This window comes from Lindgomyces ingoldianus, assembly GCF_010093535.1.
Source record: "Lindgomyces ingoldianus strain ATCC 200398 unplaced genomic scaffold BDR25scaffold_23, whole genome shotgun sequence".
Taxonomy (NCBI): Eukaryota; Fungi; Ascomycota; class Dothideomycetes; order Pleosporales; family Lindgomycetaceae; genus Lindgomyces; species Lindgomyces ingoldianus.
Window position 1 is genome coordinate 867,841 of NW_022985184.1, and position 22,051 is coordinate 889,891.

Sequence of the window (22,051 nt, forward strand, 5' to 3'; positions counted from 1 at the left end):
AGTATGATATTAGGTTGGAGTGTTTCGCTTCTGTTGGGAGCTAGATGAATCCTTGTTGAACCGATACTAGAGCGGAACCAGAGCCTACACCGTAAAGTCGTGGACAATATGCCTTGAACTAAAGTCTAACTTACATAATTTTGAATCTGGCTCCAATTTTAGCACAGATTCCGCAGATTTTATACCCTCTGCACGTGTTTCGTAGTAGTCGCCAACATATCGGAGTGGCTGCTTGGATTCGCGATAGGTGTGGAGGGCTGTGGGTACCAGCAGAAGACTTCGGGGGTCCACAATGTTTGATTGGGCAGGTCACTGAGGCGATATTGTGTTGCGTTTGCGCCAGGGTTCTGATCGGACATGCTCTTCCTATCCAACGTCGTCCGCCCGAGTGTGATATTACGTGATTGCAAAGGTCAATACACCAATGACACACTAGACTTGGTTTTCTCTTCTATTTCTAGAACCCCAAATTATATAAGGCTGCCAACTGCCAGCCCAGGCGAAGTTTCTTCTTCTTTAGCTTTTCTGTGAGTCTACCCCAAGTCACCAAGGTTTCCCTTCCTTAATTTGTAAATGTCTGCTAATATACAGTGAAGTTGCCTTTGGCTTAGATTAAGGGTAGTAGTGTGTACCTTCCGCTGACTCTTTCTGTACCCTGCTAATCATTGGCGTCAGTCTCTTCTTTTCAGCCACGTACATCGCCTTTTTGGCTGCCCTCCTTGACTGACTTTGAGGTAGTTTAAGCTCTGAAACGTGTCTACTGAAACGTGTCTACGGTCACATTTTAAAGATTATCCCTATTTTTGATCATGCTCCTCCTCTCACTGGGCTTGCTCATAGTTGCGGACACAGGGACGCTGACCTCAGCACCTTCGCTGGCTGTCGCGAATACTGCTACCTTTTTCATTGAGTTCTTTAGCTTTGCTAGAGGCTTGAGGGAGAACTAGATTTGGGCTGGATTGCGACGGTTGCGCGTCTGTTTGAATGAGAATGGCTTGGTATTTTGGTGTTTGCCAGGGACCATTTCCGAATTTTGATGCTTTGTAGGTTTCGTGTGCGATGGCCTCGCTTTCTGCGTCTATCATCAAGCTTGGTGTAGAACCCGGTGGGGTGCGGTGTGTCGTACCGTACCATGTTCGTCCAGGGTTTTGTGAAATTAGACTTGCTGTATGCCGTCGGCGATGTCTTACACGTCGTTGTGCCTACCTTAGAAAGATAGGTTCGGGTATACCACCCGCAGTGGCGAGAAAAATTATGTAGCTTCACTCTAGGGGCAAGTTTAAATGTATTTGACTCTAATACCCTCCTACGCGTGCGGACCTTCTGGTGTGGCGACGATCTTGAGATTTTCGTGGTTTGCCTTCACCTCGCACCAGACATTAGATCAACCTCTCCTCCATTACACTCACCTCACAACCTCACCGACATCATGGCTGCTCAGAATGGCATGGTCGATCCGGCCATCTTCCAGGACTTGCAAGCTCGTGTTGACGAAGACGGTGCCGTTCACGACGTGGGAGCCTCCCTTGATCCACGTGACATCATACTGACGGCTCTACAGGAGTTGAGGGACATCATCCAGACCTTGGAGAAGCACAGTACGCCGATCGCTAAGCTCGAGAGCTCTGTATTGACATCCCCTAGATCGCACTACTCTATTCGTCTTGTCAAGAGCCCATTCAACTCCCGTCTCCAATCGTGAGCCTCCAGAATTCAATGGCGTTAAAGTGAATGCTAACGACTGTAACAGTCTCGAGTGTCCTCGAGGCAGCAGAAGAGCCGATTCAGAATGCAGTTGCGGCCATCACGAAGCTTGCGCAATCGGCGTCAAAGGTGCCTTATTACAAATTTAATAGCATGTGGACGCGACAAATGCAGGATGCGGTATATTAAATTTCGCCCGCCACTACCTCCCATCAGGAATATCCAAGCTAACGGCATCGCAGGCATATGGTATGCTGTTCTGGGGCTGGCTCGGCGGCTATAAGCAAGAAGGCGATGGGATTAGATGCGGGCGGCTCCTGACCATCGAAGAGCTTGGTGAGATCATGAAAAGTTTGTCTACCAGCTTTCATATTCGGACCTCCACTAACAGTCTCCAGTTCCTGTCAATCTCAAAGACAGGGATGAATTCCACCTTACCATCGAGGAATATCTCCATGCCACCATCTCATTAGTTGAAGAACTCGTAAGCTTGGCCCAGCTATCTACTTCTTATTACTGATTTGAGCTTTTCAGACACGCCTTGCTCGCAATTCCGTCACCCTTGGCGACTACGAACGGCCAGTTTTGGTGAACCAATTCGTCAAGGACCTCTTCGCGGGCTTCCAGATTCTGAACCTGAAAAACGATAACCTGCGTCGGAGGACTGATGGCCTGAAGTACCGGGTCAAAGAGGTGGAGGATGTGGTCTATGATCTCTCACTTAGGGACTTGGTCCCGAAGAAAACGGAGGGGTAGTAGAGTCAAGTTGATGGGATGGGAGATAGTTGATGTGGCGCATGACTGTGGCGCTCCACCATGGGAACTGCATAGGGAAATTACGCCTGCAGAAGGGGCAGAAAGGGATAATATGTCGTATGTGAGGAAGAAGGGAACTGTAGCAAGCAAATATCTTCATAAAATCCCTCGTTAGGCCCGTAGACCATTAGTTTTACTCCTCATTCAAGTAGCGTTGATGCAACCCGCACCGCCACAAGATGCCCGATGTTCCATCGTAAAATGGACCCAAAAACCCTAGCAATCCTCATCCCGACTTCCACGAAAACCCGCAATGTCACCAACGACCACAGCAACAGAGGCTCCGAAAGTCAAGCCGCCAGAAACGCCAATTGAACATCTTAGCAATGACACGGCAAAGCTCTACACGCACATCCACCCCATCCTTATACTCTCTCTCTACGCCTTCCAATTCAAATCCATCGTTGCAGACCCAGTTCCCGCGCTCCTGAACACGCTTGTTCCCCTTGGCATACTACAGATTACTTATGTAGCTGTGTGTCTGCCGCCCATTGGAAGTGATGTTGCGCCTGCTGCAGAGAAGCGGAAACCAGGGGAGAAGAAGAAAATAGCGCCTGGGAAACTAGTGAGCGGTCTGAACGGCAAGATTATTGTATGCAGGCGCCCCTTCTCCCTCCTAAAACTACCTCGGATGGTAGCAGAAACTAATATGCATTGAAATGTAGCCAGCTTTCATCTCCCTCCTTGTCTCGACCCTCGCCGCTACTCCCCTCCTCATGCTCACCCTGATCTTCTTTGGGGCGCCGATTACAACGCACCACGCTCATACTTTGCTTTGCGCAGCGCATATCTCCCTCCTTGCTACCCTGCCTTTGATCTACGTACATGGAGTGGATGGGGAGAGGTGGAGGGAGATTGTAGCCTGCCTGTTGCCAATTGATGAGGTTTACGGATGTCTGATTGGTACTGTGTTGGGCGCCTGGTTAGGCGCTGTGCCAATACCGTTAGATTGGTGAGTTCCCATCTTGGATCTTTAAGGGCAGGAGTTGAAAGGGGAGTGAATAGCTGGAGCTAATGGTTTTTAGGGATCGCGAGTGGCAGAAATGGCCAGTTACTATTGTCACCGGAGCATATTTGGGGTTTGTTGTTGGAAAGCTGGCAGGTGGCACATTCCTGAAAGGAAAGCAGATGAAGTTTGAGTAAGTGGATTCTAATAGAATAAGTTTGTTTCTTCGTCGAAGAAATTGGGTAGCAACATATCTGGGCCGAGGTGCAAACCTAATCAGACATAACTGAGGCCCATTCATCCACTGCCGTAGTCTTGGACCTCATCACCACTCGCATAAACTGCTCACTCTAGTTGTCAAAAGAAATACTCGAGCAATTCACATGGTGAAGTGATATAGCAATGCGATTCGACCATGGACATGCTTGGCGCACAAGCCATTGTCTGGGGTGCATGCCGAAGTCTCGGACCGTACGTTTCTCATCCGATCTTTCCAAGATACGCACGAGATTTTTAGAAGACTAGGTCATGCATTCCTCCCAATTCTTATATCCAGTCCTCCTCGGCTTGTTTTTGCGGACTTTATCGGCGACAATAGAGAACGGATTGATTCCGCACCACCCCGCAAAGGTCAGCATCGCGACTTAGACTCCTTCGGACTTCGCGTTCGGCAAGACAACTGCATGAGCGTTCTTGTTGCATAAACTGTATAATTATTGGACTTCCCTTATCTCGATTTTCCCTGTTCTGTTCCAATTGGTCCATTTTGCCTAATTCCTTCGTCTCCCTTAGTCGATTCCTTCAAGATACTCTACCCCCAAGTAACTAGACTTCTTATTCCTTCACTTCCTTCACATCGTCCTCCCCAAATCTCGCCATGACGAGAAAAGCCAACGTCCTAATCTGCGGCTCTGGCTCCGCAGGCATCAGTGCTGGCGTCTGGCTCTCGCGGTACGGGATCCCATGTACGATCCTCGAGCGACGACGTGGTCCCATGCAAATCGGGCAAGCAGACGGCGTCCAATGCCGAACAGTAGAAATCTACGAATCCTTCGGCATCGCGGAAGAGCTATTGCGGGAATCGTATCACGTGTTGGAAGTGGCGTTTTGGGCGCCGGATGGCAACGGCGGGATATTCAGGCAGAGTAGGACGGCGGACACAATGCCTGGGTTGAGTCACATGCCGCATGTTATTTTGAATCAGGCGAGGATGAATGGGTTGATGTTGGGGGCTATGGATAGGTTTAGTGATGGGGAACAGGGGATTGAGTATGGGGTTGAGGTTAAGAGTGTCCAGGTTGATGAAAGTAAAGTGGGGGACCCCGAGGCGCATTGTGTGAAGGTTGTTGCGGAGAAGAATGGACGACAGGAAGTTTTTGAGGCAAAGTATGTTTTGGTTAGTCGAATTCTCTTTCTTGCTTCTCTGAACGACAAAGTAGGGACGGAGAGAAACTGATGTTCGAAGGGCTGTGACGGCGCCCACAGCATCGTCCGCAAGTCCCTTGGATACAATATGATAGGCGACACGACCGACACTGTCTGGGGTGTCATGGACGTCTTCCCTCGGACAAACTTTCCCGACATCAGACGAAAATCTACACTCCACTCCCCCTCTGGCAATCTCCTCATCATCCCACGAGAAGGCGGCTCCATGGTCCGCTTCTACATTCAACTCCCGCCCGGCTCTATCCCCAAGGATATCAAACTTGAAGATCTACAATCCACAGCCCGGAAGATCTTCCACCCTTACACCATGGACATTGCCGAGACTTTCTGGTGGAGCGCCTACAGCATCGGGCAGCGTCTCGCAGATAATTTCCATAAAAACTATCGAGTTTTTCTAACAGGGGATGCATGCCATACACATTCCCCAAAAGCCGGCCAAGGGATGAACGTCTCTCTACAAGACGGCTACAACATCGGCTGGAAACTCGGCATGATTCTCTCCGGTCAAGCTCCGCACTCTCTCCTCCACACATATGTCCTCGAGCGTGCAAAAGTCGCGAAAGATCTCATCGACTTTGATAGAGAGTTTGCACGGATGTTTAGCGCGAAGGAAGGCAGTCCCGAAGAATTCAGGAGGTATTTTATCAAGGCGGGACGATATACCGCAGGCTTGACGGCACGGTATGAGGATTCAGAGGTTACGGATTTGAAGGGTAGTAGGCAGGAAGTAGCGAGGGGCATTGTAGTTGGTATGCGGTTTCCGAGTGCGCAAGTTGTGAGGTTTTGTGATTGTAAGGCCATGCAGTTGATGAGGGGGTTGACGTCGGATGGGAGGTGGAGAATATTAGTGTTTGCAGGGGATATTACGGTTGAAAGGGACAGGAAGAGATTGGAGGAGGTGAGCAACTCAGCATAGAGAGATCTAGCAACAAGGCTGATGGGCGCGACAGCTTGCGGATTTTCTAGCGAGAATGACGTGGGGATATACTCTCCCGACTGCTGATATTGACAGCCTTATCGAACCAGTTCTTGTCCTGAGAACGAAGTTTGCGGAGACAGAGCAAGAGCGGATCCATGGCTACTTCTGGCCTGTGACTGGCAAGTGGAGGATGAGAGGTATGTCACCGTCGCTTTTTCTTTCTCTTCCCAGCACCCCAAATTGACCTGCTAACGTTGGTGTTCATCTAGATCTACATAAAGTTTACATCGACGACGAACACTACAACTCTGGACATGGCCACGCATATGAGAAGTACGAAGTCGATCCTGCAGTGGGCGCGGTGGTGATTGTGCGGCCAGATCAATGTAAGTCCACTTTTACCTCCCATGAGATCAGCGTGGCTAATGATGGCAGATGTTGCGAAAGTGACGACAATGGATGACTTTGAGGGAATTACTGGGTTCTTTAAGGGCTTTATGATCAAGAGAGAAGGGAGGAATGAGATAAGTGGAAAACTTTGATGTGGCGATCGGAGATATTACTTTAGTGATGTATAACAACATAACATGCACCTCCTACTGAAATAAAGTTTCTAGAGTAGGTAATGCAACCTAGTATGAAAGGCATCTCACCAGATCTTCTTAGTGTATTTTTATATAAACCCTCCAGGCTCCACCATGACCTCTAGTACCCAAACTTCCCCCTCAGAAATATTAAGTGGAATTAAAAACTACATCGAGAAATCATGTTCCGCTTAGGAGATCCGCTTTAAAGAAGAAGCCACTTATGTTGCATGTGCGTCGATGGCATCGCGATTCTACACATAGCATGCCATAATAGCAATGAGGATAAAGTTAATGCAACCCAGGGAAATAATCTGGAGAATTGGGGGTGGGGAAACGTGAAATTTAGTTGTGATGATGATAGCCATCCACGCGGGTTCATGGTGGATGTGCGAAGCCAATCTTCATACTAGTAGCAGTACAATCGTAGAGTTCGAATGATGGCCTGTTCGTTGATCAACGGAAATCGTTACACATTCCACTTGGGGGATTACAAAGAAGGCCTCCAACAAATCACATACGTTAATACGCGGACCTAAAATTCGAAGCTAGAGGCTACGAGAGCACCCTCGTAGCCTCTTGATTCATCTGCGGACTCCCTTGCCTTGCTTGTATCATCTCAACCTGTCTAGGATCTGCGAAAGGTCCGTGAAATTGCTATTCGTTCGAGTCCACAGTCGAAGGTTTATTAATTTGAAGATGATGAACAGCGCGGCTATATCTTGGTGGACGGACTACCGGGGCATGAGGGAAGAATTTACTTCAGCGTATCTAATCGCTACTGTAGCAAAAGTGAAGAGAGTGTCGCACCACGGTGCTACGGAAGGCGAAAATGAGGCAGCCCGCTCTTGTAGTGATAACTAATATAAGGAGAAGTCTTGATAGCGCCCGTAAATGAGGCCGAGAATACTTCCTAGGGTCCCACCAAGAGCCGTGTAGTTCTGCGAATTGTATGTTTTATGTATCACAAAGTTTTTGCTATTGACTGCCACTCTCTCCTACATATACATCACAAAATGTACTTAGCTTTAGCATTCAAAAATGAACTGGGATAAGCTCCACCTTCCCATTCAGCATGTACACGACGATATCAAAGCCGTCGGTGTTTGGAATAGGTGCGACTTTCATCTCCGATCCCCCTCCTGTTACGAATGTCATCTTGACAGCCGGGCCCTTTCTCCTTTGCCTCTCAATAACATTCATTGCTCTGGTGGTAATGTGATGCTCCTTTATTCAGCTATGTTTCTGGTAAATGGCGCGTTCAATTATAAGCAAAGAATGATCGCCGTACATATATGCGACGATGGTTTTCGGAAGCGACAGCGTGACTTTCTTAAGAGCGTCTCCACTCCCATAGTAGTGTGTGGTACGTAATTGAGCGATGGAGAACTTGTCCTCTTGCGCTCGTATGTTCTATGGCTCTTGAGTGGTCTTCGGGCTCGATATTCCTAGCATTGGAGACAGTTCTTCATCTTGCAGATGCTTCTTGAATTAGTCCTATATTATGTCCATCCAACAGCCTCAATTTGCTCTGGGTGTGGGCTGAGAATGTTTGATATTGTAGGAAGGGTATTTTTTTTTTTTTTTTTGGGGGGGGGGGGGTTCAATGCGATTTAACAGTATCCAAGGGTGACAAAGAGCGTCTGATGCAGTGACCCGAAGCTGGAGATCTATAGCCATAAGACTGCTGATGAATTGTGTACTAATTTCTCCCGCGGAAGACACCAGCTGAGCTTTGGTGTATCTCTGTGTCCCTCGATAGTATTCGATCAGTGTGTCCAGACGTTCAAATGTTTACTCTCTCGTTACCATTTGAAAGGCAATCTCTCATAGAGCCCATATGTCTGCTGCCTGGTGGTTATAAGATTCTGAATATTTGCCAAAACTGAAGAGTAGCTCTGGTGCCATAGATTGTGCAGTGCCTCTTACTGTTCAAGAGCCATTTCCGTCTGCTGCGCGTTTACTAATGCCAAAGTCGGCCAGTTTTACCCACCAAACATCCGGTAGCTATGACCTCATAAGGATATTCTCATCAAATTTCGTTAAGTACAGCTACCTCAGAATAAGATAATTACTCACCGCAGGCTTCAAATTACGATGTGCAAATCCATTCTTATGCATTTCATACAACTTTTCCAGTACTTGACCCGTCAATTCCTGCACTTCTGTCACAGGCGGCTATGATTCGCTTAAGAGATAGCCATGAAGATCGCCAAGTGGGCAATATTCCATAGCAATATAGACTGCTTCCGCTTCCATACCAGCCAAAGGATTTTAGAAAGCATGTCTGATACTATGACATATCAGGCAACTCAATTATCTTAAATTTAACGTAATATAGACTTACTTTGGCAAGTAAGAACTTCGCGACATCTTCTAACTCCCTATAATAATCTGTATTGTACGTGTCTGGTCGTTTACAAGCCATCTTCACCACGCTTAAAGCGCTGGGACTTTTGCCTTCTGTACATTCTTCTAGCCACACTTGCCTAAGGCGATTTTTCAGCTTCCAATATTCCTGCTGAGTTTTTCGTCGTCAACTACGGTCGCGGTCGACATAGCTATGGATGGTACGATCTTGAGAGAAACTCGTTTGAGGTTTCGAATTCTGTACGAGGTCAGATATTGGAGTCATTGTGCCTGTGACTCTTATTGGCGTCTTAGTAGATAATATTCTCGAGTAGCTGGCCTTACTGGAAGGTTTGCACCGTATCTACAGCTTTAATGGCCCAGCATCAGAGATGGTGTTGTCGGCCAGATTACTTCAGGCCGGATATGTAAAAAAAGGAACCTTTCAAGTTACTCATTAGGATTTAGAGACTTGGATGGTGGAGTCGACTGAGAGTGTATCAGGCTGCAGGTGTGAGGGCAAAGGAATTCGGAGTTGTCGTGGAGCTGAATAATAATGTTGTAGCTGAGGCCGTGCTGGGGACTATGCTGTTGGATACTGGTGCTGGGGAAAGGGATGTGCATAAATAAAATGGGTAATGCTACACAGTCATTCACCAAAACAGTTTTTTTAATTTCGTTCTCAAACAGATTCCTTTCCAAACATCGAGCGCGAAGCTCGCTCTTGGTATCGTTGGTAATGTCACTGTAGTGGGTGTTGTAATTATTATTCCCCACCTAGAAAAAGCTAGAAGCTTCTTAAAAGGCACAGCAGTTCTACGGATCTATGTAGATAAGAGGCTTTTATTTTGCCCGAGTCTGTTTTGCAGAGAGAGCTGTTAGCAACGAATCCTTGAGAATGGCCTGTGCCTGTTTCATAATGCTAGCTTGTTCTTACTCGTTGAAAATGAACTTCAGGATCTGAACCTTACTGAGTTGTTGTTTTTGTAGCTACAGCAGAAAAGAGAGAATATTGTCTATAATGTTAGCATGTATCCTCTTAAAATGAAATAGCAGGCCTCAATCGCGGCTTTCTACATGGGCAACACAAATACGACCAATTTTGATACGCGAGGTGCAGCCATTCAGTGAAGTATCCCATCTTACAACGTTTCCTTTTAAGTCTACTACTAGCAATACTAGTTGAGAACCGGACCCGGCAAGAGTTTCATACTTACCTAGTTAGTAGTTCCGAGCCAATAATTCGGAACTCTACCTGGGTCAGCTCATTGCACAACGCGTACTAGACTTAGTAAAAATGCGTTTCGGCGCCTTCACTAGCGAAATTTTGCTGGTCATTCATTGCTCTTTCATTGATGCCGCCACTGCATGTAGTGGGTGGAGGAAGAAGTTGCTTTAAGCATCCCCGCATCTTACTTTTGAGGAATGAGAAGGTCTGGTGGGCGACTGAGGATTGGGGACATCTGATGCAGGTATCCTCTAGCAAACCCACCCACCGTCAATGATCTGTACTGTGCCGGTAATGTACTGCGTGTCGTCGCATAATAGCCAAGCAATCAGAGCTCCTACTTCTTGTGGTGTCCCTCTTCTCAAGATCTGCTGTTTCCATACCTGTTCTCCACCTCGCGCCTCCACAGATTTTTGCTGCATCGGCCCGTCGATCAGACCACTGTTTGCGTCAGCGCTTCAGGCAAATCACTTAATTAGAGGTTTCACTTACGGCGCTATGCAGTTCACTCTAATTTCTCGATCCCCGACCTCCTTCGCTGCCGTCCTCGAGAGACCTATCACAGCGTGTTTGGACGCGGTATATGCCGCATTCTTTGGGAATCCGATGACGCCGCATATCGAGGCTGCATTTACCAAGCTTCCCTTGTTGTTCATATTCTGCAGCTGGGCGCGCATGCAGTGCATAACACCATGCAGGTTAACATCTAACACGAAATGCCAGTCTTCATTATTCAGTTCCTCCACTCTCTCTTTATTAATCACCTTCGGAATCACACCCGCTAAGTTCACCGCACCATCGAGCTTCCCAAAGGTCTCCACGGTCTTCGCTATCCAGGCATTGACGGACTTGTCATCTCGAACATCGACTAGGGTAGCGAGAACCTTTCCTGTGCTGACTTTCTCGATCTCGGTAGTCTTCTCTTTCAAAGCGGCTTCGTTGATGTCTGCGATGGAGAGGTAGGCCCCTTGGCGGGCGAGGAGAAGAGAAGTCTGGAAACCGATTCCGGAGGCGGCACCTGTGAGGACGATGACTTTGCCTTTGATGTCATAATCCACCGGCATCTTCGTAGAAATATATCAGGCCTTCAGTGTTTCTGCAATCCAACGAAAGGGATATGGATGCTGGATGGTTGGGATGGTTGCAGGGTGCGTATGAGGACAGACAAGCAATCAGTGGACGAGGAAATGACTGAAGGTTGACCAGGACCTCCATCTAATGCTCGACACATCTCCGCGTTCAAAATGCATACTTTATTCATTTGGCTACACAACGTTCCGAGTTAAGTTGAACGCCTAGCAAATTGGTTCCTGGGCCTCGGACACCCTTTTCCATATCGATTAATCGCCACAAACGGTGCACACGGCCTACTAAGGAAGTTGGGCTCAAGGCAGAGATTTCGGAAAATGATATAGGCTGATGGAAGTTGGAGGGGATGTATCAAGAGGTTCAGTGCGGGGACATGTGACTAAGCCGGTTTGGGATGGGGAGCCTTTGCAGGCGTTCACTGTCGCCCTCCAACCGTCAAGCATCATCGCGGAAATGCACTCCCCGAATGCAGCTACCAAACCCGCGAGCAGTGAGAACATTAGCCCAGTCTCGAAGACTGTGACGCTTCGAGGCGGGCGCTTTAGAAGCTTCTGTTACTGCGCGACAATGTTGATTCCCGATTCACTATTTCATCCTTCTTCATACTAGGGTTTTCGATACTCACGTTTCAACATGATGAAAGCAGCCCAATGGGATCCGGTAAGCTTCAGCCAGCACCTCTCAATACCCTCACGATACTAATGTCTTGTTAGGTCCAACAGAAGGTCGTAGTAAACGAAGTCCACATGCCCACCCCCGGCCCCGGCCAATTCCTCGTCAAGCTCGCATCCGCCTCGTTGTGCCACTCAGACCTCATGTCCATGGCCCTCCCTCATCAAAAGCCCGTAACGATTGGCCACGAAGGCGCGGGTTACATCCAGAAGATCGACCTAGCAGCCAAGAACAAAGGGTTCAAGGTCGGGGATGCGATCGGCTTTACATACATTGTTGATTTCTGCAACGAGTGTGAGGGATGCGCAGTGCACAGTAACCATTGCTTGGTGAAGAAGAGTCGGGTCCATGGGTTCGATGAGCCCGGGCTGCTGGCTGAGTACGCCACCGTGGATGCGCACAGTTGTATCCTGCTACCAGAGCAGCTCCCTGCCGAGACCGCAAGCCCAATGTTCTGTGCAGGTATAACAGGTAGGCGCAGTTGCGGTGAAGTGAGAAGCTTCGGCATCAAGCACTAATCCCCATAGCTTTCCATTGCGTGGACTCCTGTGAACTCAAGCCTGGGCAGTGGCTTGTCATCATTGGTTGCGGAGGCCTCGGCCAGCTAGCATGCCAATACGCCAAGGCAATGGGGTTCAAAGTCGTTGGTGTGGATATCAACGATGACATCCTGAGCACAGTAAAATCTCAGGGCGCCGATGCAGTCTTCAACTCCCGCACGAACAACAACTATGTCGAAGAGGCCAAAGCATTCATGGATCGAGGACCGAACAAGGGCGCTGACGCAGTTGCCGTATTCAGCGCAGCAGATGCAGCATACCGAAGTGCCCCTCCCCTAGTCAAAATTGGAGGCCTCATCATGGTGGTTGGTTTACCTGCTAATGGGGTGACGTTTGACGCTCTTGATATTGCGAGGGGTACATATAGAGTGAAGGGTGATAGCACAGGTATTCCATCGAGGATGAAGAAAGCGATCGATTTTACAGTGAAGCACAATATCCGGCCAGAGGTGGATATATATAAGAACCTGGATGCAGTGAATGGAATGGTGGAGAGGATGAAGAAGGGCGAGATTGCAAAGAGGCAGCTAGTTCAATTTGCGTAGACCACCAAGAATCACGGGACTTCGTGTCTTCATCGCATCAACCTACTCACCATCACTTTGCGGCCGTCGCTCTATTCCCGCCCCACCACTTTTACAACAATTTTCCCATTTTTGAACATTTTCTCATTTTTGAACATGTTTGAGTTGGGTATTTGGGAAGCCATGCAATTATATACGATCCCAAAATGCTCCCATTAATTACTTATTGGCCATAAGCGCCTCAAAACTACAACTTAAAACCTCCACCACGTTCCCCCAAGGATCACTTAAATAAAGCGCCCTCTCCCCTCCCCCCATATCCACCGTTTCCCCAACCTGCTTACCACCAGCCTCCACCGCTCTCTTACACGCAATCTCAACATCCGGCGCCGTCACAGCAATGTGAAAGAATCCAGAGCGGTTGTACTCGAAGTCTGGAACGGGTTGGTGTGGTGGATCAATGAATTCAAAGACTTCGAAGCCGACGCTGTTGCCGGTTCCCAGCCATGCAATTTTCACTTTATGCATTTTGCAGTCGTAGATCTTATAGATGGGCGCGCTGGGCATGGTAGCACGGTCGGTCATGCGGTCGCCACTTAGTTTCTATCAGCGCACTTCGAGCTGGGGCAACGGGAATAGAACAGCAATTGGAGAGGGATTAGAGGATTGTTCTTACCGGATCCTCTTGAAGCCGAATACCTTCCCGTACCACTCGACTGCTGCGTCGCAGTCTGGGACGGAGATGGCGACGTGGTTGAAGACGTGGTTGTGAGTTGTCTAGGAATCGAGCTCGGCGTCAACGAAGGCAATTGCGAGCTAGAAGATGCAGATGGTTTTATCACAGTCTTAAAAAAGACGCGTGCTGGTGGAATTTGACTAACTGAAGGCATAATTGCTGGATTGCAAGATCAAAAGAAGCTGCCTCTCTGTCCGTCTCTATTACACTTAGGCAAGCTTCCTATTTCTATATCCACCAGATGGATGCAGACAATACACAGATGCCGCGGCAGCGCAATGTGATTGTGGGGTATTGAGGTTTAGTCAGGTGGTGCTCGTGTGAGGTTGGACGGTCCGGGACGGAAGGCGTCCGATTCTTTTTCGTGATACTCTAGATGCGGTGTTTTGATAGAGGAAACTAGGCTGAGATGCTTGCATCCCTTCACCCTACGATCGAAAATCATATGCAATTATACTTTCCCTTGCCCCGGACTTGCTTTTCCCTTCCCCAGACGCGTCCCCAGTTCCCCGGAGTTGAGTTGTGGGCTGAGGGGCTCTGTGGCTTACGTGGATGTATGCAAGACGCTTTGACAGCCGCTTTTACGATAGGGCGCTTTGGAGAATTTGGGGGTTTGTGTGTGTGGCGGGTGTGTATTTCCAAATCTGGGATTGCCACATGTCACCGAGTGAGGTTCCCCTGGTGCGGGGTGGGCGGTGAAGAAGGTCGGAAACTAAAGCGAGGCTAGATGGATCTTGGTACTAGATCGAATGTACGCAGGGATGGAGATCTGTAGGTGCTGACTGAAAGGGAATTTCAGATGGTCACAATCGAAAGATGTCATGAAACACACGAAAGATGTCCCGGATACAAATGAACATAATGAAGTGAGACTCGTGAGTCGTGACTATTGTCAACTGATTCTGCTCACTCGAAGAATTTCTTGTCTCCGTGTGCTATCTCAAGCTTGTAGACGTGCAGTTCGTTTTGCCTCGCTTTCTTCAGCACCTCACTCGGATTGGCCTTCACCCTGTCTCTGACATCTGATGCAGGCTCTGCGGAGAACTCGTGGACAGCCTGCCATGTCGGCGGTTCGGGAGCGGGCTCATCTGTTGTTGGGAGTCCTTTCAATTTCCTTGACTGTGCATTCGTCCGGGCGTATACTAGCCTGTATCTAGTTGTGCGGAGATAGTTCGAGGCTTTCGAAATGGCTGCCGTTTGCTGCGTGCTGGTCAAACTGAGGAATCGGTGGAATGGAATGGAAGTGCGGTAGCGCCAACCTCATCGTAGAACTTGTTCACCTCCTCTTCAGACGTCCTATTGGCGGGCTCGATGGCTGAGGTCATGATGTACTGCGCCGGGCCTGCGCTTTTCAGCACCTATAAAAAGGCCCAGAGTAAACAGCAAGTACCTTTCTTTGCGTTTCCCTCCATCTTCCCCACCAATGCCAAATAACTCACATCAATATCGGCAAGATCATAGCAAATCCCTGAACCTGGCAAACAATCGCTCTTCACCGTGATATGCTTAAAATCTGGGCCTTGTGTAAAAGCCAAATCAAGCATGGGGTAGAACGCCAGGTACGGCCTTGGAGCGTCAGGGGTGCCCTTTTCGACGTCGGTATAGCGGAACGCGTTTTTTATTCCCTTGGTTTGGATGATTTCAGCGATGTGGGTGTTGTCGTACCAATCTATTAAATAGGTGCGCTCGTCGAGGATATCGACGGCAGACGGGGCGATACGGGATGTTACCCAGAGAAGGCCGGGGCCTTTGATTTCTGAAGACATTGTGACTAGATCAAGAGCTTGGTAATTATAACTCGAGAAATAGAGTAATGATGAGCTTTGGAACGAGGTTGGCAACTGTTGAGTGAATTGACACGTCACGTGTCTCCCAGGGACGACTTCTGAAGCTGGAGACGCAACATCCTACTATGGTTGCCTTTTGTCAAAGGTTTCTGGGTTAGAAGAGTTGTAGGGTGATCGGGTATGTGTTGCCGGTAGAAGAGCGAGACGTCATCCGCCGTAGTTTGGCTGGCTTCGAGAAAGCTACCCCACCATTCACGTGCACTAGATCCCACCTCATCTCGAAATTGCCATCTCCCTCACTTCGCGGCTGAAGATTTCCATGCCTATACACTGCCTGAGCACTGCTTGTAGAAATATGTTGCGATATCAAGTAAGTACTCGTAATAATTCTCAATGTCTTGGAATATCTCAATTCACTCTCTTGATACTCCTTTTTAAGCGCCAATTTGGGCCCACCTCAATCCTCTCTTAGCCTGAAACAAGTCCTTATTTTACTTCTATTCATTATCTGCAAATCTTTCACAATGAAGGACTTAAAAGGCAAAACTGCACTCATCACAGGCGGTGGCACTGGAATCGGCCTCGCGCTCGCCCTTCAACTCGCCGCCGAAGGCACAAACATTGTTATCTGCTCAACAAACAAAGAGCGTCTTTCTGCCGGTGCCAACGAGATCCGAAAATCAGCTTCGAATGTCAAAGTCCTCGACATAATTTGCGATGTCTCCGACCGCTCCTCCGTCAAAACCCTCAAAGCAGAGATCACTAAAGCCGGGCTACAAGTTGATATCCTAGTATGTAACTCAGGTGTGACCACTGGAGGAGAATTTCATCTACATCGCGAGCAGGATTGGGATTGGGTCTATGGAGTCGTGTTGAATGGAACTACGTATTGCATTCAGGAGTTCTATCCGGACATGGTGAATCGTGGCTACGGTCACATCTGTATTCACGGCTCCCAAGCCGGTATGGTGCCTAACTGGGTGACTCTGCATGGCCCTTATACCTCTGCGAAAGCCGCTGTCCATGCCCTCGGCGCCGCACTCCGGCCCGAAGCCGCTCAACACGGTGTCGGCATTTCCACTATCATCATTGCGGGGACGCAGACGGAGATTATGAAGAGTGAGAGGAGTCGCCCGGAGCGATTTGGAGACTCTTTGGTAGTGGATCTTAAGAAGAGGGAGGCCAGACGTATTCCGCCGGCGGATGTTGCAAGCCAAGTTGTGGACGGAATCAAGCAGGATAAAGGCTGGGTGGCAACACATCCCGATTTGAAGGCGAGAACGAAGCAGTATTTCGATGAGATTCTTGCGGCGTATGATCATGAGTAGTTGTATTTCCTCATAATTGTAAAAGATTCACAAACATGTGTTGTGATTGATCCTGTGGTGAGTACATCAAACGATGACCGGTCACTCCGTCTTTCGAAGAAAAGACTCTTGTAGGGATTTTTGTTGAGCATATCGGCTTCACAATATTATGTCTTTCACTAAACGAAGGCTGACTATGCGGTAAATTCGTAAGTTATATCCATAAATTACTCAAGCGTGCACTAGGTAGCAGTACACTAGTCCTTCCTCGGCTTCAACCTCAACTTCAAGCTAGGCTTAATCCAATTATTATAAACCACCATATTCCTATAATCATCCTTCGGATCCCAGACGTCATTCATGCCATACATCTCAACATCATTATGCCATAGCAGCTTCCCAATGATCAACCTCATCTCCATGTATGACAAGTTCCTGCCAATACATCCTCGAGGACCTAGCGAGAACGGATTGCTGGCCCCGAGTTTGTCAACCGTGTTCTCACGATCCATCCATCGCTCTGGACGAAAGATGTAGGGATCTTTGAAGTTGCGTTTGGAGTGGGTAGCGGCCCACATGCATACGGAGACGGTGGTCCCCTCGGGAACGAAATGTCCGCTGACAGTGTCGCCACCGATGGGGACAGTGCGAACAAAGCCGATTGGTGCAGAGGGGAACATGCGCAGGCCTTCCTCAATGACGGCCGTTAGGTAGGGAAGTTTTGCAAGCTCCTCGAAGTTCAGATCGGCGTCTGATTTGAATTTGGACCGGATCTCTTGAGTAAGCTTGTCTAAAATGTGCTTATTGTCGGTTCGGGTGATCAAGTTGAACAAACCAGTGAGGAATCCTGCAGTGGTCTCGGTTCCTGCAATGATAAAGAGCGCACCGTTCACAATGACTTCGTTCAAGTTGAGATCACCCTTGTCTTGCTGCTTCATTACGTAGTAGAGGAAGTCGCGATGGTCGCTCTGAGTCTGCTCCATGCGCTTTAAGATCTTTTCGCGACTGTAATCGAGATGATTCCTTCGAGTTCCGCGAATACTTTTAGGAATGCACCATAGAAAGAAGCGCTGAAGAGGGCTGCCGGTTGCTGCCATGCGCCGAGTGGCTTGCTCGATAGCTCCTGCTTTGATAGAGTCGCTAATCAGTGGAACCCAGAACCGAAAGTCCTCTGCAGTGCATCAGCTCTCTGTGTTTTTTCATGCTGGTGACTTCCACTGACCGTTGTGCAGACATCCGAAAGGTTCTCCCAATGCCATATCTCCAATAACATCAAAAGTCGTGTAAGCAAACCATTCTGTGACATCCACGATTCCATCTCCTTCAGCAAACTCTTGCATCTTTTGAGAAAATATATTAACATAGTTGTTGACGATATATTCCTGCTCCAGCAATGCCTTTGTTGAAAAAGCATGAGATAAAGCTCTTCGTTGGCGGGCATGATCCGCATCATTCGCCATGGTAATTGTAGACGCTCCGTGGACGGCTTGAATTGATCCAACGTGAATTGGATCTTTATGGAAGTTCTTATGGCCTGGCCGAGAGCCGTAGATATCTTTCCATGCCGATTCATCGTCGAAACAAAGCTCATTTGGGGAGACGCGCACGACCGGGCCGTATTTGTCATGGCAGGCTTTCATGAAGAACGGAATTCGACCGCGGAGGAGACTCCATGTTATAGGGATCTCGAGGCCTTGAGCATGGGAGATGACTTTGTTCAGAGAGGGAACATACTGGTGTAAGTCTTGCTAATAGCGGGCCTGGATACTTTGCGAGGGGATGGAAGTACAGTCTGTATATCGCTACGGCAATGAGATAAGTTGAAATCTAAATTGAAGATCAGGTCGAGGGTATTCTTCGATATCTCCATCCATCAACTTACAATTACCCCGAAAACAATTGCGGCGGTTGCAGAAGGCCCAAGATGCGCGAAGGGCAGACTTTCCCAATTAAGCACCGCCATGTTGGCCGTATCGTGAACGAGGAATGTCTCCTCGAAAACCCCAATCATGAAAGCCACATGATATAGCCTCTCCAAACGTCTCCGAGTTCACTCCTCAACCTCTCAACACACCTCTCCGGAAAAGCACTTCCCTTTTCGGAAAGGAGAATTAGATAATCCGAAGTCACGAGTTGCAGGAAGATGAATTTCCATGATGCAGATCGAAGCGGAAATATGCACGTAAAAACAAGAGTGTATAGATAGCGTGGAAAGGTGGCGGTGGAAGTGTGGGGGTTATCACCCGGAGAAGGTCAGCCAGGGCACGCCAGGAAAAGCTTGTTTGCACTTTGCGGAAGGAAGCTCTTCTATCTCTCTTCCAACTCTTCACGGAAAGCTTCACCCAATGGCATATGCAGCATCATCTCTCTGCTCTCTATCTTGTGAAGCAAGCTTAATGTCTTGCGTGCGGGTGGCATTACATGAGAGTCTCGATATCCACGCTCCTGAGATTCTTTTCTCAGCCTATCCACCGCAGTCTCTCGTCTTGATTACACATGCACACACACATATATATATATTGTTGGCTTTTGAGCTTTGATATTTTCTTATAATTTATCAAGCCTTCTACAGGCTTTAGAGACCTCAACAATGACGACTAACTTGCATGGGAATGAGTCCTCCAAAAGAGTCATGCGAATTGCAGGAATATCTGGTGGTGTCTTCGATCGTTTTAGAGCCATGGGAGATCTTGCTAAGGATCCTAGTATCGATGGTGAGCAATCGATGCCTAACACGCTCCTTTCTGACTTCAAATGCAGTACTCTTTGGCGACTGGATATCAGAGATCAGTATGACATTCCGTGGTAACGAACGTGCATCTCGAGAACCAGAAGCTGAGCGGCTAGCTTTTGAGATGAGCTTCGTTGCAGCCCTCAAACCCGCAATTAAATACATTGCACAAAATAAACAGAAAGTTGCGGTGAACGCGGGATCATGTGATCCAGAAGCAATGGCGAATATTGTTCAGCAGCTGGTCAAAGACTATGGAACAGACTTGAAAGTCTCGTGGGTAACTGGGGATGATGTGACAGAGCAATTTAAAGAGATGCTGAAGGATGGAGAGAGGTTTCTTTCTCTACCTTCAGACACTCCGATCGACCAGTGGGGTGCAGAGCCGGTTTGCGCCCAAGCATACTTAGGGGGTGTTGGTATTGCCGAAGCTCTTCGTCGCGGAGCGGACATTGTCATATGTGGGCGTGTAGCAGATGCTGCGCCGGTAGTTGGAGCTGCAATGTGGTTCCATAATTGGGATCGAGAAGACTTCACACAGCTCTCATATGCCCTCGTCGCAGGCCATCTCCTTGAGTGCAGCTCGTACATCACAGGTGGTTACTACACTGGTTTCAAGAAGGAACTTTTATATGCGAAAAACTGTACGAACTGCGGATTTCCGATCGGAGAGATTGAGGCTGACGGGCAATTCGTGATCACGAAAGAGGAGAATGCGGGTGGAATAGTGAACGTGCAAACCGTTACTGCCCAGTTACTATACGAGATCCAAGGCCCTCTATACTACAACTCAGATGTTACAGCGCGGTTTGATAGGATCAAGTTGGTTCAAGAGGCTCCGAATCGAGTTCGGGTTACAGGTGTGACCGGCTCTCCGCCTCCCCCAACAACAAAGATCGGCATCACTGCGAAAGGAGGCTGGCAAGCCGAAGTCCACTTCTTCCTGACAGGGCTCGATATCGAAGAGAAAGCCGAGCTCATAGAACGACAGACCCTCGAGTCAATGGGCGACTACCGGAAAGAGTTCCAAACGCTGGTCTTTAATATCACTGGCTCCATTCCTGTAAATCCCAAGAATCAAGCTAGTGCCACAGTTGACCTTCGAATCTTCGCTCAAAGCAAGAACCCGGATTTAATGTCAGCTGGAGCACACAAAGGTGTGGCTCCCGACACACCCTCGTTTGGGAAGTGGTGTATAGAGAATTGCCTTCAAGGATATCCGGGTGGCACTCCCGCAATGGATCTTCGGCAAAGCATTGGGAAGCCGTTCTTTGAGTATTGGGTCGCACTTTTCCCACAGAATAAGATCAATCACGAACTTCATACCTTCGATGGGAAAACCATTTCGATTCCCGCTCCGACAAACACGAATGTATACCCACGGCAGCAAGACTCCTACGACACTCCCTCTCCATTACCGCTAGATTCATGGGGTGAAACTGTGCTCGCCCCCCTTGGACACATCGTCCATGGGCGATCTGGTGACAAATCGTCAGACTGCAACCTCGGCTTGTTTGTACGGCATGCCGATGAATGGGACTGGCTCCGGTCGCTTCTTTCTATTGGCAAGTTACGCGAACTTCTCGAAGATGAGGATAAAGGCAAGAATATTGATCGATTCGAAATACCAGCTTTATACGCGGTCCACTTTCTGTTGCGGGACCATTTAGACCGAGGGGCGAATTCGAGTAGCTCCTATGATATCTTGGGGAAGAATGTTTGCGAGTACGTTCGTTGTAAATTGGTTGATATACCAAAGGTGTTTTATGACCGTGGCACCATCTAGGTAGATAGATATTCATTAAGAAGATATGTGAAGTCTTGAGAAACATATGTATTACACAAGTGCCCCAAATTTAATTCACAGCTTCCAGGCCGACAGCCCGGAGCATAAGACCCCACGCCCTAGGTGAAATCTACGAAATCGAGCTCCGTCATCTGCGGGGAAGGCACCACGCCACGTTCAAATCTGCGCGGTAACCGGATATAGTTCTCCATAGGCATCTTCCCGTCTGCCACCTTTACGTCGCAAGTCGCAATAGCCACGCATATTTGTATACACAGTTCGATCCTTGTCAATTTCAAACCACTACATACTGTTCCATTTCTTACTTTTACGCACTCTGTATTTAGTATCTACGATTCAGCTCTCTACGCCATGGCCGAGCCCGTAAATCCTCCTTACGTGCGAGTAATGCTCTGCCTGAAGAAGAAAGACGAGGTCACAGACGAATTCTTCCACGATTATTGGAAAGGGAACCATGTCAAGCTAGCTCTTGAGAACAAGAAATTCGTTGACAAAGTCATTCGCTACAACCAGGTATACCCTCCTATCAATCAATTAAGCCTTAGACTTTGTGAAGTACAACCAGTCTTTTGCTAACGTAGCTTACCAGTTTCACACATCACCAAATCTCAAAGCTGCTGCCCGTGACTTCAAAATCCCCGTACCGGAATACGATGGCATTGCGGAGGTTTGGGTTAAGGACCTTGAGACGTGGAAGGAGATAGTTACAGATCCGGATTTTGTGAGGGTAATTGCACCAGATGAGAATCATTTCATCAAAGCGCCTATTAACATTATGCTGGGCTATGATAATACGGTGCTGGGGGTGAAGGTTCCGAAATAACCTTGCAGAATATAGGAATGAAA

The 22,051-nt window shown here is 48.3% G+C and overlaps 14 protein-coding genes across 14 annotated transcripts; 9 read left to right on the top strand and 5 right to left on the bottom strand.

Annotated features, from left to right (window-relative positions):
- The first annotated feature begins 1,403 nt into the window (after positions 1-1,403).
- BDR25DRAFT_289913 (Translin) lies at positions 1,404-2,608 on the top strand. The gene is made up of 7 exons (XM_033688486.1): positions 1,404-1,513; positions 1,562-1,598; positions 1,645-1,698; positions 1,751-1,884; positions 1,947-2,055; positions 2,103-2,188; positions 2,239-2,608. The coding sequence occupies exons 1-7, from the start codon at positions 1,430-1,432 to the stop codon at positions 2,458-2,460; spliced, it is 726 nt and encodes a 241-aa protein (XP_033545762.1). The 5' UTR covers positions 1,404-1,429; the 3' UTR covers positions 2,461-2,608.
- Positions 2,609-2,761: 153 nt separating this feature from the next.
- Positions 2,762-3,725, top strand: BDR25DRAFT_344134 (uncharacterized protein). The gene is made up of 3 exons (XM_033693905.1): positions 2,762-3,112; positions 3,186-3,472; positions 3,546-3,725. The coding sequence occupies exons 1-3, from the start codon at positions 2,774-2,776 to the stop codon at positions 3,661-3,663; spliced, it is 744 nt and encodes a 247-aa protein (XP_033545763.1). The 5' UTR covers positions 2,762-2,773; the 3' UTR covers positions 3,664-3,725.
- A 494-nt stretch (positions 3,726-4,219) lies between these two features.
- Positions 4,220-6,373, top strand: BDR25DRAFT_335266 (phenol 2-monooxygenase-like protein; the record flags this gene model as incomplete). The annotated part of the gene is made up of 5 exons (XM_033692995.1): positions 4,220-4,862; positions 4,932-5,810; positions 5,863-6,028; positions 6,101-6,217; positions 6,267-6,373. The coding sequence occupies exons 1-5, from the start codon at positions 4,344-4,346 to the stop codon at positions 6,371-6,373; spliced, it is 1,788 nt and encodes a 595-aa protein (XP_033545764.1). The 5' UTR covers positions 4,220-4,343.
- Positions 6,374-6,529: 156 nt separating this feature from the next.
- On the top strand, positions 6,530-7,332 carry BDR25DRAFT_357271 (uncharacterized protein; the record flags this gene model as incomplete). Its single annotated transcript, XM_033695785.1, has 6 exons — positions 6,530-6,599; positions 6,680-6,804; positions 6,832-6,936; positions 6,968-7,059; positions 7,093-7,268; positions 7,301-7,332. The coding sequence occupies 6 exons, from the start codon at positions 6,530-6,532 to the stop codon at positions 7,330-7,332; spliced, it is 600 nt and encodes a 199-aa protein (XP_033545765.1).
- Positions 7,333-7,456: 124 nt separating this feature from the next.
- BDR25DRAFT_357272 (uncharacterized protein) lies at positions 7,457-8,248 on the top strand (the record flags this gene model as incomplete). Its single annotated transcript, XM_033695786.1, has 5 exons — positions 7,457-7,756; positions 7,795-7,821; positions 7,868-7,975; positions 8,036-8,044; positions 8,078-8,248. The coding sequence occupies 5 exons, from the start codon at positions 7,457-7,459 to the stop codon at positions 8,246-8,248; spliced, it is 615 nt and encodes a 204-aa protein (XP_033545766.1).
- Positions 8,249-8,347: 99 nt separating this feature from the next.
- Positions 8,348-8,590, bottom strand: BDR25DRAFT_230632 (uncharacterized protein; the record flags this gene model as incomplete). Its single annotated transcript, XM_033685348.1, has 2 exons — positions 8,348-8,422; positions 8,495-8,590. Coding segments are annotated over 2 exons (171 nt in total), but the record flags the coding sequence as incomplete, so codon positions are not given.
- Positions 8,591-10,233: 1,643 nt separating this feature from the next.
- Positions 10,234-11,395, bottom strand: BDR25DRAFT_372787 (NAD(P)-binding protein). The gene is made up of 2 exons (XM_033697249.1): positions 10,485-11,395; positions 10,234-10,433 (listed from the first exon to the last, which is right to left on the bottom strand). The coding sequence occupies exons 1-2, from the start codon at positions 11,054-11,056 to the stop codon at positions 10,244-10,246; spliced, it is 762 nt and encodes a 253-aa protein (XP_033545768.1). The 5' UTR covers positions 11,057-11,395; the 3' UTR covers positions 10,234-10,243.
- A 146-nt stretch (positions 11,396-11,541) lies between these two features.
- On the top strand, positions 11,542-12,858 carry BDR25DRAFT_289921 (alcohol dehydrogenase; the record flags this gene model as incomplete). The annotated part of the gene is made up of 3 exons (XM_033688487.1): positions 11,542-11,741; positions 11,795-12,224; positions 12,281-12,858. Exons 1-3 carry the CDS (start codon positions 11,715-11,717, stop codon positions 12,856-12,858), a joined length of 1,035 nt encoding a protein of 344 aa, XP_033545769.1. The 5' UTR covers positions 11,542-11,714.
- A 29-nt stretch (positions 12,859-12,887) lies between these two features.
- On the bottom strand, positions 12,888-14,789 carry BDR25DRAFT_394690 (uncharacterized protein; the record flags this gene model as incomplete). The annotated part of the gene is made up of 11 exons (XM_033698327.1): positions 14,484-14,789; positions 14,315-14,445; positions 14,139-14,251; positions 14,048-14,110; positions 13,945-14,001; positions 13,827-13,888; positions 13,695-13,763; positions 13,453-13,653; positions 13,105-13,396; positions 12,954-13,046; positions 12,888-12,929 (listed from the first exon to the last, which is right to left on the bottom strand). Exons 2-11 carry the CDS (start codon positions 14,394-14,396, stop codon positions 12,888-12,890), a joined length of 1,074 nt encoding a protein of 357 aa, XP_033545770.1. The 5' UTR covers positions 14,397-14,445; positions 14,484-14,789.
- BDR25DRAFT_335268 (uncharacterized protein) lies at positions 14,480-15,524 on the bottom strand (the record flags this gene model as incomplete). The annotated part of the gene is made up of 3 exons (XM_033692996.1): positions 14,964-15,524; positions 14,833-14,915; positions 14,480-14,773 (listed from the first exon to the last, which is right to left on the bottom strand). Exons 1-3 carry the CDS (start codon positions 15,337-15,339, stop codon positions 14,480-14,482), a joined length of 753 nt encoding a protein of 250 aa, XP_033545771.1. The 5' UTR covers positions 15,340-15,524.
- A 236-nt stretch (positions 15,525-15,760) lies between these two features.
- BDR25DRAFT_372789 (NAD(P)-binding protein) lies at positions 15,761-16,688 on the top strand (the record flags this gene model as incomplete). The annotated part of the gene is made up of 1 exon (XM_033697250.1): positions 15,761-16,688. The coding sequence occupies exon 1, from the start codon at positions 15,885-15,887 to the stop codon at positions 16,686-16,688; it is 804 nt and encodes a 267-aa protein (XP_033545772.1). The 5' UTR covers positions 15,761-15,884.
- A 236-nt stretch (positions 16,689-16,924) lies between these two features.
- Positions 16,925-18,630, bottom strand: BDR25DRAFT_372791 (pisatin demethylase; the record flags this gene model as incomplete). Its single annotated transcript, XM_033697251.1, has 4 exons — positions 16,925-17,838; positions 17,890-18,352; positions 18,402-18,494; positions 18,550-18,630. The coding sequence occupies 4 exons, from the start codon at positions 18,628-18,630 to the stop codon at positions 16,925-16,927; spliced, it is 1,551 nt and encodes a 516-aa protein (XP_033545773.1).
- Positions 18,631-19,257: 627 nt separating this feature from the next.
- Positions 19,258-21,184, top strand: BDR25DRAFT_230930 (DUF1446-domain-containing protein; the record flags this gene model as incomplete). Its single annotated transcript, XM_033685361.1, has 2 exons — positions 19,258-19,381; positions 19,428-21,184. The coding sequence occupies 2 exons, from the start codon at positions 19,258-19,260 to the stop codon at positions 21,182-21,184; spliced, it is 1,881 nt and encodes a 626-aa protein (XP_033545774.1).
- A 372-nt stretch (positions 21,185-21,556) lies between these two features.
- Positions 21,557-22,028, top strand: BDR25DRAFT_230196 (uncharacterized protein; the record flags this gene model as incomplete). The annotated part of the gene is made up of 2 exons (XM_033685331.1): positions 21,557-21,718; positions 21,795-22,028. 2 exons carry the CDS (start codon positions 21,557-21,559, stop codon positions 22,026-22,028), a joined length of 396 nt encoding a protein of 131 aa, XP_033545775.1.
- Between the last annotated feature and the right edge of the window lie 23 nt (positions 22,029-22,051).

What these genes read in the sequence shown, in the direction of transcription:
- BDR25DRAFT_289913 (XM_033688486.1), top strand. Translation starts at nt 1,430, where the DNA reads ATGGCTGCTCAGAATGGCATGGTCGATCCGGCCATCTTCCAGGACTTG. An exon ending in CGCGACAAATGCAGGATGCG is followed by an intron (nt 1,885 to 1,946) that starts GTATATTAAATT and finishes ACGGCATCGCAG; the next exon opens with GCATATGGTATGCTGTTCTG. An exon ending in GCTTGGTGAGATCATGAAAA is followed by an intron (nt 2,056 to 2,102) that starts GTTTGTCTACCA and finishes AACAGTCTCCAG; the next exon opens with TTCCTGTCAATCTCAAAGAC.
- BDR25DRAFT_372787 (XM_033697249.1), bottom strand. Translation starts at nt 11,056, where the DNA reads ATGCCGGTGGATTATGACATCAAAGGCAAAGTCATCGTCCTCACAGGT. An exon ending in AGAGTGAACTGCATAGCGCC is followed by an intron (nt 10,434 to 10,484) that starts GTAAGTGAAACC and finishes TGACGCAAACAG; the next exon opens with TGGTCTGATCGACGGGCCGA.
- BDR25DRAFT_344134 (XM_033693905.1), top strand. Translation starts at nt 2,774, where the DNA reads ATGTCACCAACGACCACAGCAACAGAGGCTCCGAAAGTCAAGCCGCCA. An exon ending in GTCTGAACGGCAAGATTATT is followed by an intron (nt 3,113 to 3,185) that starts GTATGCAGGCGC and finishes ATTGAAATGTAG; the next exon opens with CCAGCTTTCATCTCCCTCCT. An exon ending in GTGCCAATACCGTTAGATTG is followed by an intron (nt 3,473 to 3,545) that starts GTGAGTTCCCAT and finishes AATGGTTTTTAG; the next exon opens with GGATCGCGAGTGGCAGAAAT.